Source organism: Lagenorhynchus albirostris, chromosome 1 (assembly GCF_949774975.1).
Source record: "Lagenorhynchus albirostris chromosome 1, mLagAlb1.1, whole genome shotgun sequence".
In the NCBI taxonomy this organism is placed as follows: Eukaryota; Metazoa; Chordata; class Mammalia; order Artiodactyla; family Delphinidae; genus Lagenorhynchus; species Lagenorhynchus albirostris.
The window spans coordinates 190,687,871-190,705,018 of NC_083095.1; the positions used below are offsets into that span (position 1 = coordinate 190,687,871).

The following is a 17,148-nucleotide window of genomic DNA, read 5'->3' on the forward strand; positions in this document are numbered from 1 at the left end:
ACAGGCCGAGTCACGGATTCCTGGTTTCTCAGGGTTAAAAAAAACCTTAAAGATACTTGAGTCAAGCTCTCTGTCTGAAGCTTGAATCACCCCCTTTATCAGCTCCAATAATTGCTGGGCCCTTTTGGTCTGTGCCTGGAAACCTGTGACAAAGCATGCATCATATTCTAGGGCATTTAATGTCATATCGGGCCAATGCTGATTGTAGGGAAGTCCTTCCTTAGAGGGGACTAAAAGCCATCTCTGACTCCCCTGACTCCTAAGCCCTACTTCTTGGCCATAAAAATGTGTATTTACATATACGATGAGGAGTTGTGAAGACGGCAGGCCCTTGAATTAAAGTGCCCAGCATGTGTCTCAGCTCTGAAATGGACTAGCTGGGTGACATTGGGCCAGTCATTACAACCTCTATGCCTCTGTTTACTCATCTGTAAAATGGGCACATGGCCACCTTCATTCCATACAATGAATGCACGTGACCTGTGTACACACAGTGCGTGTTGAAAGGATGCAAAGCCACCCTTGTCACGAGTGTTAATGTAAAATACCTTTGCTTAGCTCCCAGGAAGCATCCTGACCAGGCCCACCTGTGAATGGCTTCACGAAGGAAGAAATTAACATACCCCTTCCAGAGCATCACCAGAAAATAAACCAGTGCATCCAAGAAAAAAATGGAAAATTTTATTTGAGCCAAAATAGAGGATTGTATCCTGGGAAGAGCATCTCAGGAAGCTCTGAGAACTGCTCTGCCTCTTATGATCCAGGGACTTTGCAGAACCACAAACTGGCCATCACTTGCATGTCACACCACACGTTCAGGGACTGTCGTCTGAGGTGGCCCGGGAGAACTTGCAGGGTGTTTGGAGGAGGGTCCCCAGAACGTTGGGGACGATAAACTGCAGTGAAGGAACTGTAGTATTTGATCTAAAGAGAAGAAGGCCAAGCCGTGCTCAGTGATGTGTAAATGTAGACATTTAACAACTGTGTTCTGATCACAGCTCAGCTTTAATTACAGCCTCTGCAAGATCAAAGGCTCTTACCTAAGGAATAGGAGCTGCGGCTTGGGGGTCAGACAGACCCGAGCTTGAATCCTGACTGTTGCCGCCTAGTGAGTTCCTTAACCTCCTGAAGCCAGTTTCCTCATCTGTGAGTGGAGATAAAAAGAGCCCTTACGTCACAGGCCTGTTATGAGAAATTGCTGAGTTAATGTATGAAGTACTCAGCACAGTGCCTGGCCCAGAATTAACGCTCGGTAGATGGCTGGCGTTACTACTCTCCATCCTGTCGGCTAAGAGCGCACCGCATCAGAGGGGGTTAGAGCAGATTTGGGTTGGACAAGAGTAAAACTTTCAAGTGAAGTAAGTCAGACAAAGACAAATATCATATGACATCACTTATACGTGGAATCTAAAAACATGATACAAATGAACTTATTTACAAAATGGAAATAGACTCATAGACATAGAAAAAAAACTTATGGTTTCCAAAAGGGAAAGGGAGGGGGGAGGGATAAATGAGGAGTTTGAGATTAACAGTTACACACTACTATATATAAATAGATAACCAGCCAGGACCTACTGGTTACAGCCCCGAACTTGAACCTGGCTGTCCCTTTGCTGTGGGACCAGCAGAGCAGGACAGAGCCAGATCCCACGGATCTAGAACAAACTTATATACAAAACAGAAATAAACCCACAGACATAGAAAACAAACTTACGGTTACGAAAGGGGATGGGGGGAGGATAAATTAGGAGTTTGGGATTAACATATACATACAGCTATATATAAAATAGATAACCACCAAGGACCTACTGTATAGCACAGGGAACTGTATTCAATATCTTGTAATAACCTATAATGGAAAAGAATCTGAAAAAGAATAGAGATGTATATGTATAACTGAATCACTGCCGTACACCTGAAACTAGCACAACATTGTAAATCAGCTATACTTCAATTAAAAAAAAATTTTTGTTTTAAGTAAAACTTTTTTTTTCCAAAGGTGAGTTAAGCCCTGAAGTGGATTCCTGGAGAATCTAATGAAATTGGGTCTGTAAATATTTAATAACAAGGAAGAGGCAATAAAGCGAGTGCAGCTGAGTGCCGTGAGCATGGCTCTGTCTGCATGTGGCTCCCAGCGTGCTGTAGAAGTGGCCTCCAGGAACTCGAGGTGACAATTCTTGAAAGGACGTCATATTTCAAACTTGGCAACGTCGCGGTCTACACTTAGTCATTTTCCCTCTCGGGACCTGCGCAGAGGCTGCACTCAGTGAATACTAAAGTTTTTAGTGTAGTGACTTCACATTTCGAAGTATTAGCGTTCTTTGCTTCATTCCCAAATAGTGAGCACGCCTGTTCACGGGGTGCAGCTAAGATTAGCAATAGTAGGTCCTGAGTGAATAACGCTTACGGTCACCAGGATTATTCCCAGAGCAGGGCCCGTGTAAGGCCCCATGCATCTGGAGATGACTCGGAGTCTACCCTTTACCCACGTGATCCGCACTCCCCTTCACCCTCTCCCATTCCTGAAATAACTTCATGTCACTTTGATAGTTTCATAATCCCCGAATTCATAATCTGAAGTCGTAATATTACTCATGAAATGTAGGTAAAACCTGTATTTTTGAGACTCTAACCCTTGAAAGCATACCCAACACATTTTTTTTAGGAATGTGCTCCAGGTCATGTCTCCCACAGACTATCTTATTAATTTGTTTTCATTTGATTTATAATTATTTCTCCTCTCAATTTTTCACTTTTGAAAAATTGACATAGACTTTATATGCAGTAAAATACACAGGTCTTTAATATCCAGTTTGATGGGTTTTGACAAGGGTACATGCCCTTATAACCCACACTGCTATCAGGATATCTCTCTCTTAATTTTTGTTAATTGTTATTTTTATTCATTTATTTAAAAATTGAAGTATAGTTGATTTACAATGTTGTGTTAGTTTCAGGCATACAGCAACGTGTTTCAGTTATACTATACTGTGTATATAGATATATATATATATATATATTTTTTTCAGATTCTTTTCCCTTATAGGTTATTGCAAAATATTGAGTATAGTCCCCTGTGCTATACAGTAGGTCCTTGTTGGTTATCTATTTTATATATAGCTGTATGTATATGTTAATCCCAAACTCCTAATTTATCCTCCCCCCGTCCCCTTTCGTAACCATAAGTTTGTTTTCTATGTCTGTGGGTTTATTTCTGTTTTGTATATAAGTTCATTTGTGTCATATTTTAGATTCCACATGTAAGTGATATCATATGTATTTGTCTTTCTCTGTCTGACTTACTTCACTTAGTATGATCATCTCCAGGTCCATCCATGTTGCTGCAAATGGCGTTATTTCATTTCTTTTTATGGCTGAGCAGTATTCCACTGTGTGTATGTGCCACATCTTCTTTGTCCATTCCTCTGTTGATGGACACTCAGGTTGTCGCTCTCAGCTTTTGAGTCGGCTGGTGTTCAGACCTCTTGTTCAAAGTGTTTACTGACTCATGAACCCTCAGAGGTCAGGGGTCATCTGTCTCTTGTTCATCGCTGCCTGCTCAGAACCAAACACAGTGCCTGGCACATACCATGCACTCAGTAAATATTAAATGAGTGAATGGATGAGAAATGGTTCTGCCCTTACTTTGCTTACGTGGTGCTGTCAACTCATAGCTCTGGCATAACACATTGTTTTCCAGAATCCTCTGTGATCATCAGTTCATTTCCCTACTCTCTATGAGTGTGCGTCACCTCTGAGTAATAGGTATGCAGACTAACAGGTTAGCGCATTTTAACTGGAAACGAGTCAGCTAGCAGCACAGTTTACATGTCTGCAATGTTTATTTTCAGCCTTTTGGTCACAGCAGTCACGGTGCATTCGGTAAATCATTTTTAAAGTTCTCTTTGGCAGTGAATTACTCACACGTAGATAGAAATATGATCAGGTCTGACCAGGGGTGTGTTTCTGTTACATGCTTTCTCTGTTGTGCTGAAGCTCTAGATAGGAGCTCTAAGAGGCTTCTGTACACTGTTACGATTATATACGGTGACATTAATTTTGAACCCTGCGTGTAGGAATGCGGTCTAACGTAACCAGTTTCTAAAGGGCGGGTCTCAGAAAAGGACTTTGCTGAAATTCTTACCCTCCTGCCTTTTTGTTTTGTTGTAGGTAATCACTCCCCAGAACGGACGCTATCAGATAGACTCTGATGTTCTTCTCATCCCTTGGAAGCTGACTTACAGGAACATTGGCTCTAATTTTATTCCTCGGGGGGCCTTTGGAAAAGTGTACTTAGCACAAGACATAAAAACTAAGAAAAGAATGGCGTGTAAATTGGTACGTACTCCATAAGCAGACAGGGTGCCCTGCGTGCTCGGCATGGGGGCTTTTGTGTGCTCGTTTATTCACTTTACTCAAAGCTGGCTACCCCTTGACGGCCTCTTATCTAAGGGTGCTGAGTCCAAGAAAAGCATCTCTGTTTTATAGGTTTGCTTGCTACCTGGGGCCATTCAGCCCCCAGGTCTGCTGAAGGCCATAGTTGATTTTAATCAGTTTGCTCTGATAACAAAGAAAGTACCAGCTTCTTTAGCGCCAGCTTGGATAACTTCATCCCTCTTGGGGTGGCTGAAGGGGAGCTACCCTGCAAGAGCACATCTGTTTGCTGCTGCTTCAATGCCACCCACTGGGGAGGGGACCAGGCAGGGAAGCAGACCCTGGGAAAGCTGTAAGTTTCCTCAGGACTGTAGATTAAAGGGCTGAATTTCAGAGAAAAAACCCATCTCTCTTTTTTTTTTTTTTTAAGATGTTGGGGGTAGGAGTTTATTAATTAATTAATTTATTTTTGCTGCGTTGGGTCTTCGTTTCTGTGCGAGGGCTTTCTCTAGTTGTGGCAAGCGGGGGCCACTCTTCATCGCGGTGCGCGGGCCTCTCACTATCGCAGCCTCTCTTGTTGCGGAGCACAGACTCCGGACGCGCAGGCTCAGTAGTTGTGGCTCACGGGCTTAGGTGCTCCGCAGCATGTGGGATCCTCCCAGACCAGGGCGCGAACCCATGTCCCCTGCATCGGCAGGCAGATTCTCAACAACTGCGCCACCAGGGAAGTCCCGCATCTCTTCTTATTGAGCAATCACTGCTGAGGTGCCCCACTCTGGAAAACCGTTTGGCACGACCTAGCAAAGTGAACGCGCACACGCCCTGTGACCCAGCAATTCCACTCCTGCAGGTGCTCGCCCAGCAGGCATGCACACATGGTCACCAGAGCCACGTGCTAGAGTGCTCATAGCAGCAGTATTTGTAATAGCCCCAAACTGGGAAGTTTCCAAGTGCTGAAATATGGTGTATTTACATACTGGGATGCTGTCCAGTGAAGAGAAGAAATGATTTACAACTTCCTATTGACGATGATAGATCTACGTTAGGTTACGCCAGGGCAGCTGGACACAAAATAGGATCTACTGTATGAGATTCCTCTTACATAAGGGCCAGAAAAAGCTAAACAAACCCATGCTGTTGGAAGTCCCATGAGTGGCTGCCCATGAGGAGCAGGGACAGGCAGGGGGCAGCAGGGGGCTTCAGGGCGCTGGTGGGCTTCTGTTTCCTGATCTACATAGTGGTTACATGGGTGTGTTCAGTTGAAAATTTATTGAGTTTGATACTTAACCAGTTTTGCACTTTTGTGTATGTCTGTTCTACTTTAAAGTTTTGTGTTTTTTTAAAGTGCAATAAAACAAACTCACTGGGCTTCCCTGGTGGCGCAGTGGTTGAGAGTCTGCCTGCCGATGCTGGGGACACGGGTTCGTGCCCCGATCCGGGAGGATCCCACATGCCACGGAGCGGCTGGGCCCGTGAGCCATGGCCGCTGAGCCTGCGCGTCCGGAGCCTGTGCTCCACAACGGGAGAGGCCACGGCAGTGGGAGGCCCACGTACCGCAAAAAACAAACAAACTCACTTTTGATTTAACGAAAACAAAACATAAAATAATTACTGAATATCATCTCAGTCTCTCTTATTGTCATGTGGGCCTTGTTTGTTCCCCCTTAAAGGGTGGCCAGAGCAGCTGTTATTAAAAGGAAGAGGGCTTCCCTGGTGGAGCAGTGGTTGAGAGTCCGCCTGCTGATGCAGGGGACACGGGTTCATGCCCAGATCTGGGAAGATCCCACATGCTGCGGAGTGGCTGACCCCGTGAGCCATGGCTGCTGAGCCTGCGCGTCCAGAGCCTGTGCTCCGCAACGGGAGAGGCCGCAACAGTGAGAGGCCCGCGTACTGCAAAAAAAAAAAAAAAAAAAAAAGGAAGAAAAGGAGGTGATATAGTAAGTTACCTGAAGGTTCATTTAGGAGATACGTCCAAGTTAAAAAAAAAAAAATCTGGAGACATTATTTATAGCTCTTAGAACCAAAGTGTTCTGTTTTTCAGTTTCATTGCAAAAGGCGTGGGAAATAGATTTGTGGGTTTGTTTTCCTTGCAGTCCTGATATTTAATATTGAAGCCATATTTTTTCTGAAAAAACAGAAACATATAAGATGATTAACAACCCCAAACAGGTCCAAGAGGATGCAGGCTAAAGAATGAGATCCCTTTCCTTAAAGTAACTACTGTTAACGGGTTCTTACATGTCCTTCCAGAGAATTTCCATGGACATGTGTATGGCTGAAGAGTTCATTACCAGTGGGAATAGAATATATGTACTCCTGCATCTTGATTGTTTTCAGTCTATCAGTATATTTTGGAGACATTCCATATCTCTCTGCACTGAAAGAGCTACATCTTTCTTTATTAATGACTTCCGATTTTCTGTAGAGTAGATGGCCAGTGCTTATTTAAATGCATTGTTAGAACACAAACTGAGAGACCAGAGACATTATGTTATTTCGTGACAAGGAATATTGAAAATATGGCCTAAAATCTAGGTGCCATAGAAATTACATGTATAAAAGATGGGAAATTACCTCCTTTGTTTCAATCATCATGAAGAATTCTTCGGTTGGGTACCTATACTCTAAATGAAAGCAGTATTTCATTATTTTGTTTTTTCTTTTTTTTTTACCTTAAGCGGACATGAATGTAAAGGTACATCTCAAGTAAACATTATCGTAACTCAGGAGTAAATTTCACACGTCCTTGAGGGCATTTACTTGCCTTCTGGTTTGTGAGCTGACCTGTGCTGTGTATTCTTTTCTTTATCCTGGGGTTGTTTAGAATCTTCCTTGTGTTTTGTGTTCTAGATCCCAGTAGACCAATTTAAGCCATCTGACGTGGAAATCCAGGCTTGCTTCCGGCACGAGAACATCGCTGAGTTATACGGCGCGGTTCTATGGGGCGAAACCGTCCATCTCTTTATGGAAGCAGGCGAGGGAGGGTCTGTCCTGGAGAAACTGGAGAGCTGTGGACCCATGAGAGAATTTGAGATTATTTGGGTGACAAAGCATGTTCTCAAGGGACTTGATTTTCTGCACTCGAAGAAAGTGATTCACCATGACATTAAACGTGAGTTCTCCTTGGACGTGTCCCTTTTTGGCTTAAAAAGGACTAGATAGACCTTAGGCACATGGCTCCTCCTTCAATCTGAAGGTCCTCGGTGGCAGGGAAGACACCCCTCCCCCACTTTCTCCCTGGGTCCCTGAGATACATTTTAGAGTCCAGTGGGGTCACGAGAGCTTTCAAAGTCATAAGGAAGGATGATTTTCCAGTTGTTGTGGAAGAGATTATAGCCACCTATCATTAACGACTGCCTTGTTACTAGGCTTTAAAAATGGTAACATACTTAAAAACACAGTCAACGTTTTTGAAAAACAAATTGCTTTTTAATTTTGAATACAAATTTGGCAATAGTCCATTAAAGAAGCTTTCACTGACTGCTTTCTAGGAATAAAGAGATTGTGGGGAAATACACAAGAGAGACCTGCTGTGAACCCCTAATATCTAAGGGTAAATTGGACTGGCAAAAGTTGTCCTGACAGAAATTGGGTATTTCACTTTTTTGTTTTAGGAAGTGGCTTGATAATACTATGCTTATGTCTTAGAATTTGAAACTCAATATATAAAATGTAAGAAATATTTTTTCCAGCTTTACTGAGAAATAATTGACACGTAACATTGTGTGAGTTTAAGGTGTACAAGGGAATGATTTGATATATGTATATATTGCAAACTTATCACCACAATAGGGTTAGTTAACATCCATCCATCTCATGTATTTATAATTTTTTTGTGTGGTGGGAACTTTTAAAATCTATTCTCTTAGCAACTCTCCAATACGCCATTCGGTATTATGGACTATAGTCACCATGCTGTACGTCACAGCCCCAAAACTTTTTCATCTTATTATTGGAAGATGAAATAATATTCATCTATTATTATTTTTCATCTTATTATTTGTAACCTTTGACCACCTTCCCGAAGTCCCCCCACCTCAACCAGAGGCAACCACTCTGTTCTCTGTTTCTATGTTTGTTTGTTTTTTTCTTTTTTAGATTCCACATATGTTAGATCATACGGTATTTGTCTTTTCCTGTCTGACTCATTTCATTTTGCATAATGCCGTCAAGGTTCATCCATATTGTCACAGATAGCAGAGTTTCCTTCTTTTTTATGGCTGAATAATATTCCATTCTATATACCACACAATTTATATGTATATATTATGTATCACAAAAATTTATATATATATACAAATCTTCTTCATCCATTCATCCATCAATGGACACTTCGGTTGTTTCCGTGTCTTGGCTGTTGTATCTTGAGGATTATTAATGGCTACAATCATTTATATCCACCTTGGCTGAATTCTTGACAAATCTGAAGTGATTTTTACCTAAACTCTCACCCAGATTCATCCTTCTCTTTTGAACGTAATAAGCCCACTTTAGTAGGGGAAGCATTTCAATCTATCTTTATATGGAACTCGTTGTTTTAAATAATGTTTTCATTTTATTTAGGGATAGATACACAATTTTTTTACTGAAAAATTTCCTCTCTTTATAGCTAGCAACATTGTTTTCATGTCCACAAAAGCTGTTTTGGTGGATTTTGGTCTAAGTGTCCAAATGACTGAAGAGATCTATTTTCCTAAGGAGCTGCGAGGAACAGAGGTAATTATGTTCACACCAGAATGGGCAATATCTTACTAAGAGTAAAAATAAGATGTGCTAGCATTACTGCAGAAAGGACAAAGAAGGGGAAGAAAACCATTACATTAAATCGTTGTTATCATTGGACCATGTTTAATGAGCATTTACTCTGTGCCATATACTCTTTAGCCCTTGAAATAAATTATATTGTTTAATCCTCACAATACTATTATTATAGGCAAATACTATTATTCCCATTTTAAAATAAGAAAATAAGCTTGAAGAGGTTAAAATAAAGTGCCCCAAGTTACTCAGCTACTGATAGATCAGGGTCTCGAAATCTAGTTCTTTCTGAGTCTAAAGTCTAAGGTGTAACGGCTCTGTAACTTTTTGATATAACTAATATATGTGGTTTTAGCATAACTAATATTACTGTTTTGGTTCAGTTACAGCCATAATTGTCATGGTCCTTAAGAACATTTACTGAGAACTGATGGCATTTCAGGCCTCTCTTGAATCCTGGAAATCTTAAAAGAAGTCTCATTTACTGGAGTACAAATGAATCTTATTTGAAGATATAAACTTGCTATACTATTTAACTCATTTGTGAAGCGGGAACAACAAAAACAAAACTTTCCTGAATGTAAATGGGGTTCAGAGAAATGCGTTCCCGGGCTGTCAAATAATATATTTAGCGCTCACCTTATTAGGCTGAGCAGTTGACCTGTGTAGGGAGTGTCTATCCGGCACCTGCTGTGTGAAGACTGCTGTAGGTGCCAGGGATGGAGCACAGGGCAAAGCCAATAAGGAAGGAGGGAGGACCCATTTTAAATTTACCTGAATTATTAACGTTTAACCGTTTAGTTCACAGTTGGTTATGATGGGTATGGGGTTGGATGCATCTGGGAAGGTACGTGGGTGTAGAATCTGCCTTCCTGACCCATCTCCATGACTGTGAGATGATAAACTATCAGAGAGTGAACCTCAGAGCCTCCCAGCCCCATGCCCTTGTAGCTATAGAAAGTACCCTCAGGAAATGGAGAGGGGGCAGTTGCCTGGACGTTTGCCCCAAGATTATCAGGTCAGTCCTGGTGTTAATCAGACGATAACCTCTAGTTTAGCTAGTGAATGTATTGCACTGAACTCATTGCAGTGCTAAAAAAAATTGTCTGCCTTTCAAACCAAGATTCTGTAAGCCTTTTCTTAACTCTCTGAAAGCAAAGACTCCCCCCGGGCAGCAGAAAAGATCTTTGATTTTGCTGTTATCACTGAACTTATTCTGGAAAATACTTGGGAGAGGATTCTAGAGAGTTGTCTTCAAGCAGAATAATGTTCAGAAGAAAACATTATTTATTTATTATTTTTTTAAAGAATGTTTTAATCACCAGATCTTAGGAAAACTTTCCCAAAGCACAAAATCTAATAAGACAACACTTATGACATGTTTTTTTCGGAAAATACTTCAGCATGTTTGGCAGTCATCAGACATTCAGATATGTGACACTCTACCCTTTTTCCTGGAGCCGTTTGAGAAACAAGCTGTTTATGGAAAATACCTTTCTCTTCCCGGCAGGGTGATCAAATTGAACATTTTGCAATAGCCAGGGAAAGACATCTTCTTTCTGGGATTTTCTAGCAGAAACAGAGTGTGTGCTCGGGTATGAGATAGGAGCACAGTGTCTGTTCCTGGATAGTATTTGGATTGAGGTATTTTCACCAAATGTAAATTGCTTTCCATGACGGGATAAACTGGCCTTGGTGTTCCTAGTTATAAACTATTCTGATAACTCGTGTTTGTTCACCCTCTGTATGGCACTCACGATCGAAGAGTGACGGTGAGAGTGATGGTGAGTGTGACGGTGAGAGCGATGGTGAGTGTGACGGTGAGAGTGACGGTGAGAGTGATGGTGAGAGCGATGGTGAGTGTGATGGTGAGAGCGACGGTGAGAGCGATGGTGAATGTGATGGTGAGTGTGACAGTGAGAGCGACGGTGAGTGTGATGGTGAGTGTGACGGTGAGAGTGACGGTGAGAGTGATGGTGAGAGCGATGGTGAGTGTGATGGTGAGAGCGATGGTGAGTGTGATGGTGAGAGTGATGGTGAGTGCGACAGTGAGAGCGACGGTGAGAGCGATGGTGAATGTGATGGTGAGAGTGATGGTGAGAGCGATGGTGAGAGCGATGGTGGGAGCGATGGTGAATGTGACGGTGAGTGTGACGGTGAGAGTGACGGTGAGTGTGACAGTGAGTGTGATGGTGAGAGTGACGGTGCGTGTGATGGTGAGACGGTGAGTGTGACGGTGATGGTGAGTGTGACGGTGATTGTGACGGTGAGAGTGACAGTGAGAGTGACGGTGAGTGTGACGGTGAGTGACGGTGAGTGTGACGGCGAGCGTGATGAATTGGGAAGGAAAGCTCTCGGCAACCTTGTTATGACTCCTCATCCTTAGAGAGCAAGAAGGTATAATTAGTCAAGGTCGCCCGTGCAGATTCGCTTCCCATTAGAACTTGATCACTTAGCTGCAGATGATTTCTGATCCCCCCAGCAGAGCTCCTTCAAATTCGGGACATGATCTTATAACCATGTATTGTTAATACAATGACAGGGTTCATCTGTCCTATCTTTAAGCTATTGTTTTTGAATTCCCTGCTACAGAGAAGGAAGGAAAAATCAACGTGAATAGCTAATTAGAATTCCTTTGATTGCATGCTTCCTTTTGTAAAGTTCTTATGTAAGGTCACTCGTCATCCTCTCGTGCCCGGACACACACACACACACACACACACACACAGTCTCTTTCCCTTTGTAATAAATGTTATCAGAGGTGAAGGCCTTGACCCCTGACCTCTAGGCTCCTTTGCTCCAGTGCCCACACCCTCGGGCGCACAAGCCCCACAGAGCCAGCCCTGAAAGGAAGTGCCCTTGACCCCCACACCCTGCTGCTCTGGTGGCTTGAGGACCCAGGAATGTGAGCTGTGGGCCTCTGCGGGGTGACGGGGAACGGCCCGAGGGGCCGCAGCCAGGCCTCCTTGTGGGTGGGATGCTGCCGCCCCCGATGTGCCCAGTCCCTCCAGGGCCCTGAGCACATCGCGGTCGGTGGTGATGCCCGCAGTAACGGTTGCCTAATCCTTGCTTAGGGGAGCGGGCAAGGGTGGAGCAGGGTGGGCACTGCTGTTGGCAGCTGTCCTGACCACTGTGCATGGCGCTAAATCTTGTGATTTTATTTGGTAAGAAAGCCCTTCAGAGAGAGAGAGAGAGAGAGAGAGAGAGAGAGAGAATCAGCGAGGGAACCAAAGCCAGCCAGCCTGGAATTGTGTTGTAGCAAGTACTTGAGGCAAGTTAGGAGGGGGAAACTGGGCAATTTCCCCAGGTTTTGTAAGCCAGTTCTTTATTTATTTACTCTGAAATGTATTCTGGGAACACTCACCGCGTTTCCATATTCAGATGACAGGCAGCATCAAAACTTCTTAGAGCTAAATATTGACAATGAGGGTAGTAACTGCTCTCTGCCTGTACCCGCCGTAAAGGCACGGGTCCCCAGGGTTTGCTCTTTTTTACGTTTAGAAACAAACGCTGCTTAGAGAAACTATTTCTAAAACTAGCCCTCCTTTTCCAGCATCGGCTCATAAAACCAGACAGAACTTACACAATGTGAACATGGCATGCCTTTAATATTTAGTCACTGGGCTCCCTGGTGTGTAGAAATAAGAAGTGGGTCATAGAATTGACCAATTAGGATCACTTTCCCATCATTACACTTTAAATTCTTCTCTTCCGCATAGTCGGTGTTGATACCATGGAGACTTCTGCTGCCTTTGATGACTGTAGATAATTAGTGGTTTGGCATTTTAATGACAAACATGAAATGAGGACATGTATTTCAGTGTCATTTAGATATGAAAGGAATTGATGTTTTAATAGAAACAGGAAGCGTCGATCTGTGCTTTGCAGAACTTGGATGGGTGGGACTCCCAGGTGGGCTCTCGGCTGCGGGTCCTTTGCTGCCTGGTCTGCCTTGTGTTCAGTCTGTGCGAAGAGGTGTTCTGAGGCTGCAGGGGCCCCCCGGCCAAGGCTGCCTGGGTCCCCGAGGGTCTGTGCTTCTCCTTCGCTGAAGGGAACACAGCAATGCCAGGCCCTTCTGAGGGGATGAAGTGTGCGGGGAATATGGTGAAACTTCCTGAATTGGATTAGGGAAGTGGTACCTAGACAGGTGAGGGGAGTCAGACTGAACTGTCCTGCTTCTCTTTCAGATTTACATGAGCCCGGAGGTGATCCTGTGCAGAGGCCATTCGACCAAAGCAGACATCTACAGCCTGGGGGCCACGCTCATCCACATGCAGACGGGCACCCCGCCCTGGGTGAAGCGCTACCCACGCTCCGCCTACCCCTCCTACCTGTACATAGTAAGCAGGGGCAGCGGGGCACCCCACCTGCTCAGGAGAGCTGCTCTTTCTCGGGTGACACACCTGAATGGGATGATGGTGAACTATGACCCATGAGGGGATGCTGAAAGTTCCTCCCACGTGGAGCGATGACCCATTCCCGCAAAGAAGGCATCGCTGTTTGAGTGGGAACCTACCCCAATGTGCATGAGCAGAAATTATAGCTATGCTGGTATACAAGATGCCACTGAAGAGCATCAGAGTAGCATAAATCCTTGCGCCGAGGAAGTCGTATGTGTTCTTTGAACACGTTCCAAAATAAGAGGTTAGATTATAGATCCCCACGGCAGCCTGGAACGTAGTGAAACACGCAGGACCCCTTTGACAGTGGAGAGGTTGAGAAGTAGACCCTTCCCCGTTACTGCACAGGGACCTTTGGCCACTGCTCTGCTGGAAAGCTGTTTATTCAAACCTCGCATGTATCTTTGACTGCATTCAACCAAAACATGGGTTTCACTCAGTTTCCTTAGGAAATGTTCCTGAAGGGTATGAGCTGTATTTGCTTCGAAACAAAAGACCGCGCAGGTCTTGTAACTAAACCACTCGTGCTGTCGAGGGTATATTTTCATACCAGTGACGCTAAGAGAGCTGGTTTGTTCATAGATCCACAAGCAAGCGCCTCCTTTGGAAGATATCGCTGAAGACTGCAGTCCTGGCATGAGAGAGCTGATGGAGGCCGCTCTGGAGAGGAACCCCAGTCACCGCCCCAGGGCAGCAGACCTGCTGAAACACGACGCCCTGAACCCCCCTAGGGAGGATCAGCCCCGCTGTCAGAGCCTGGACTCTGCCCTCTTTGAGCAGAAGCGGCTGCTGAGCCGCAAGGAGTTGGAGCTTCCTGAGAACATCGCCGGTATGGACGCCCTGCAGTGTGCAGCGCCCTTGCTTCCCTTCTTTTTCTGCCTCTGTCCAACTTCTAAGAATTAGAGCTCACGAAAGCACTTGGGGAAAAAATTGAATTAGCAGATGCAAACTGGTATCTATAGGATGGATAAACAGCAAGGTCCTGCTGTAGAGCACAGGGAACTATAGTCAATATCCTGTGATAAAACCAGAATGGCAAAGAATATGAAAAAGAATATCTATGTGTATAACCGAGTCACTTTGCTGTACAGCAGAAATGAACACAACATTGTCAATCAACTAGACTTCAATAAAATTTAAAAAAATTGAAGTGACTTCCTGCATGCCATAAGTTGTTGGAGAAATTTCAGCAAGAATGTTAGCTAAAGCATATACACACAAAAAAAAAATTGGCTGGGAATTCCCTGGTGGTCCAGTGGTTAAGACTCTGTGCTTCCATTGCAGGGGGCACGGGTTCTATCCCTGGTCAGGGAACTAAGATATCACCTGTCGCGGGGCACGGCCAAAAAGAAAAAAATCACAATTAAGAAAAAAATTGGCTACTTTATCAGCAAAGTCTAACTGGTTTCCAGGCAAATGGAGATAATGCAGTCTTTGAGAATTGCTCTGCCTTGCTTTTTTGCAGCAGAGAATAGCATTTGCTTTTAAAAACAGATCAAGCATGACAGTTTTGCTGTTAGCAAAGAGCCGGGTTCTTTTTAATGCAATTATGGTAAACCACACCAGCGCTTGTTTGGAAACATCACGGTGTTGATAAAATATTGAGTTTGAAGGCAACTTGCATTTCTGCTTCCTCTGCTCAAAATCTCTCTGCCAGCTGTGAAGCTTTCCCATTTAGGAAAGACAATACGCATTCCAGGAGCATTGAATATGCACAGAGAGGGGTTTCCGTTTTTCTTATGAAAATCTGTGACATTCTCAATCTGTTTGGGTCCAAACCCAGACGTCAAGCCTGGAACTCTGGTTTGCATTTCTCGGCTTCTTGTCTGACTTTTCTGCATTTAAAAAGAATCATCTGGGATGTTGGAAGATGGGCCAGGATTTCTAGCTGATTTCTTGTGGTCGTTGACTCTTTTTTGCGTTCTTTTGTCTGTGTCGTATCACACAAACTAGCCAATAGTGTTCAACTCTGTGGCTCCTTAATAAAACCAGAGTTTGAATGCCGTCCCATTAGGCCCACAGTTTGCTGTTGTTTCTGTTTTTTTGCTGAAGAACCAGGCATTTATCATTGAACATTCCCCTGGTCATTTATTTTATTTTTTCGATGTTTCCCTTTTCAGATTCTTCATGCACAGGGAGCACCGAGGAATCGGAGGTGCTGAAGAGACAGCGTTCTCTCTACATAGACCTTGGGGCCCTGGCTGGCTATTTCAACCTTGTCCGGGGTCCACCAACGCTAGAATACGGCTGATGGATGGCGGCATTTGCCCTAAATTAGGACTCAGCATTTGCTGGTCTCTGGGAAGCTGATTCTGCTGACTCCGCGCAGGGGCTCTGTCAAGTGAATTGTGCGTTTATCGGCTGGGCTCCCACGACTCATGGACGTGACTCCACGTGGCTCCTGTGTGTTGATCTGTGAAGCTGCCCGGGGCCCCATCAGGCTGGAAGGTTCTCATTTCTCAGGTGGTACGTCTGACTCAAAGGAAGCTGAGAGTTCACCGAAGGATCATTTCCAGTGGCTGATTCCATTCACTGTGCACTTTGCTCAAAATTTTAAAAATACCAATCACAAGGATAATATATTAGCCTGAAATTACTATTCTCGGTTCTAATTTAAGTATGGGAAGTTCATTGAACTCAGAATAGTTTGGTGTATATTAGTATGTATTCTATGATAACTCTTTGAGTCTTTGTCAGTAAACCCCAATATAAATGAAAATATTGTAGCAATGAGCTGGACTAGTGTCTTAAAAATGGCTGATGAGTTAGGAGCCGTCTGGCGGCAGGCCACTAGAGATGGGTTCTGTTACGTTCCTATGGAAACATTTTGTACTGTACGTGCTATGCTTCAAACATTTAAAACGTGATGTTTTGAATGTGGATAAAACTGTGTTAAACCACATAATGTCTGTACATCCCAAAGGATGAGAATGTGACCTTTAAGAAAAATGGAACCATTTATAAATTCTTAATAATGTGACTTTTATAACTCTTATTTCTCTCTTTTCTTTAAAGCATTTGTATATTAAAATAGCATACTGTGTATGTTTTATATCAAATGCCTTCATGAATCTTTCTTATTATATATATATATTTAACACTGTAAAGTATGTGAGTATTCCTACTTCAAAGTATGTTTTTACATCATGCAAATAAAAATGACACTTTTATCCAACGTGACTGGTCAAACCAAGTGAATAAATTCAGTATTTTGCCTGAAGTCTTGTAAAGGGTGTGATTCCCAGCTGGCGTGGGAATGGGTTTTAGGTGCTGGAATGGAACTCGGAGGAGATCAAGTACCACGAAGAGGCAACAATACCTGAGAGCTTTGAAAACTGTGTGTGTGCTCCTCTTGCTGCCGTAGGAAGCCACTGCTGTCATCGTCTGGATTGTGTTTTATCCCTTTGGTACACTGTGGTAGGAAAATAATTCTTGGCCGCCTGTTCAGGCTAAGTGTGATTCTGTTTTGCATCTTGTTTTTACGTATTTATGCTACCTCTGAATATCTGCTTGCATTCTCCATGCCGATTATTGTCAAGTGAATAACCAACCTGCCTTTGTAGAAGGTAGATTTCAACCACATCTACCAAACTCTAATCAACACTGTTGGATG

General features: G+C 43.6%; 1 protein-coding gene across 4 annotated transcripts in view; it reads left to right on the forward strand.

Moving 5' to 3' along the window:
* Positions 1 to 16,670, forward strand: part of MAP3K8 (mitogen-activated protein kinase kinase kinase 8) — a 28,635-nt gene extending 11,965 nt beyond the window's left edge. For all 4 annotated transcript variants that reach the window (XM_060163400.1, XM_060163407.1, XM_060163424.1 and 1 more), the window contains 6 exons: positions 4,174 to 4,341; positions 7,228 to 7,489; positions 8,987 to 9,093; positions 13,323 to 13,475; positions 14,118 to 14,364; positions 15,656 to 16,670. In XM_060163400.1, coding sequence (XP_060019383.1) covers positions 4,174 to 4,341; positions 7,228 to 7,489; positions 8,987 to 9,093; positions 13,323 to 13,475; positions 14,118 to 14,364; positions 15,656 to 15,786 — 1,068 coding nt within the window. In that variant the 3' untranslated portion in view covers positions 15,787 to 16,670. The remainder of the gene's footprint in view (positions 1 to 4,173; positions 4,342 to 7,227; positions 7,490 to 8,986; positions 9,094 to 13,322; positions 13,476 to 14,117; positions 14,365 to 15,655) is intronic.
* Positions 16,671 to 17,148: the final 478 nt, after the last annotated feature.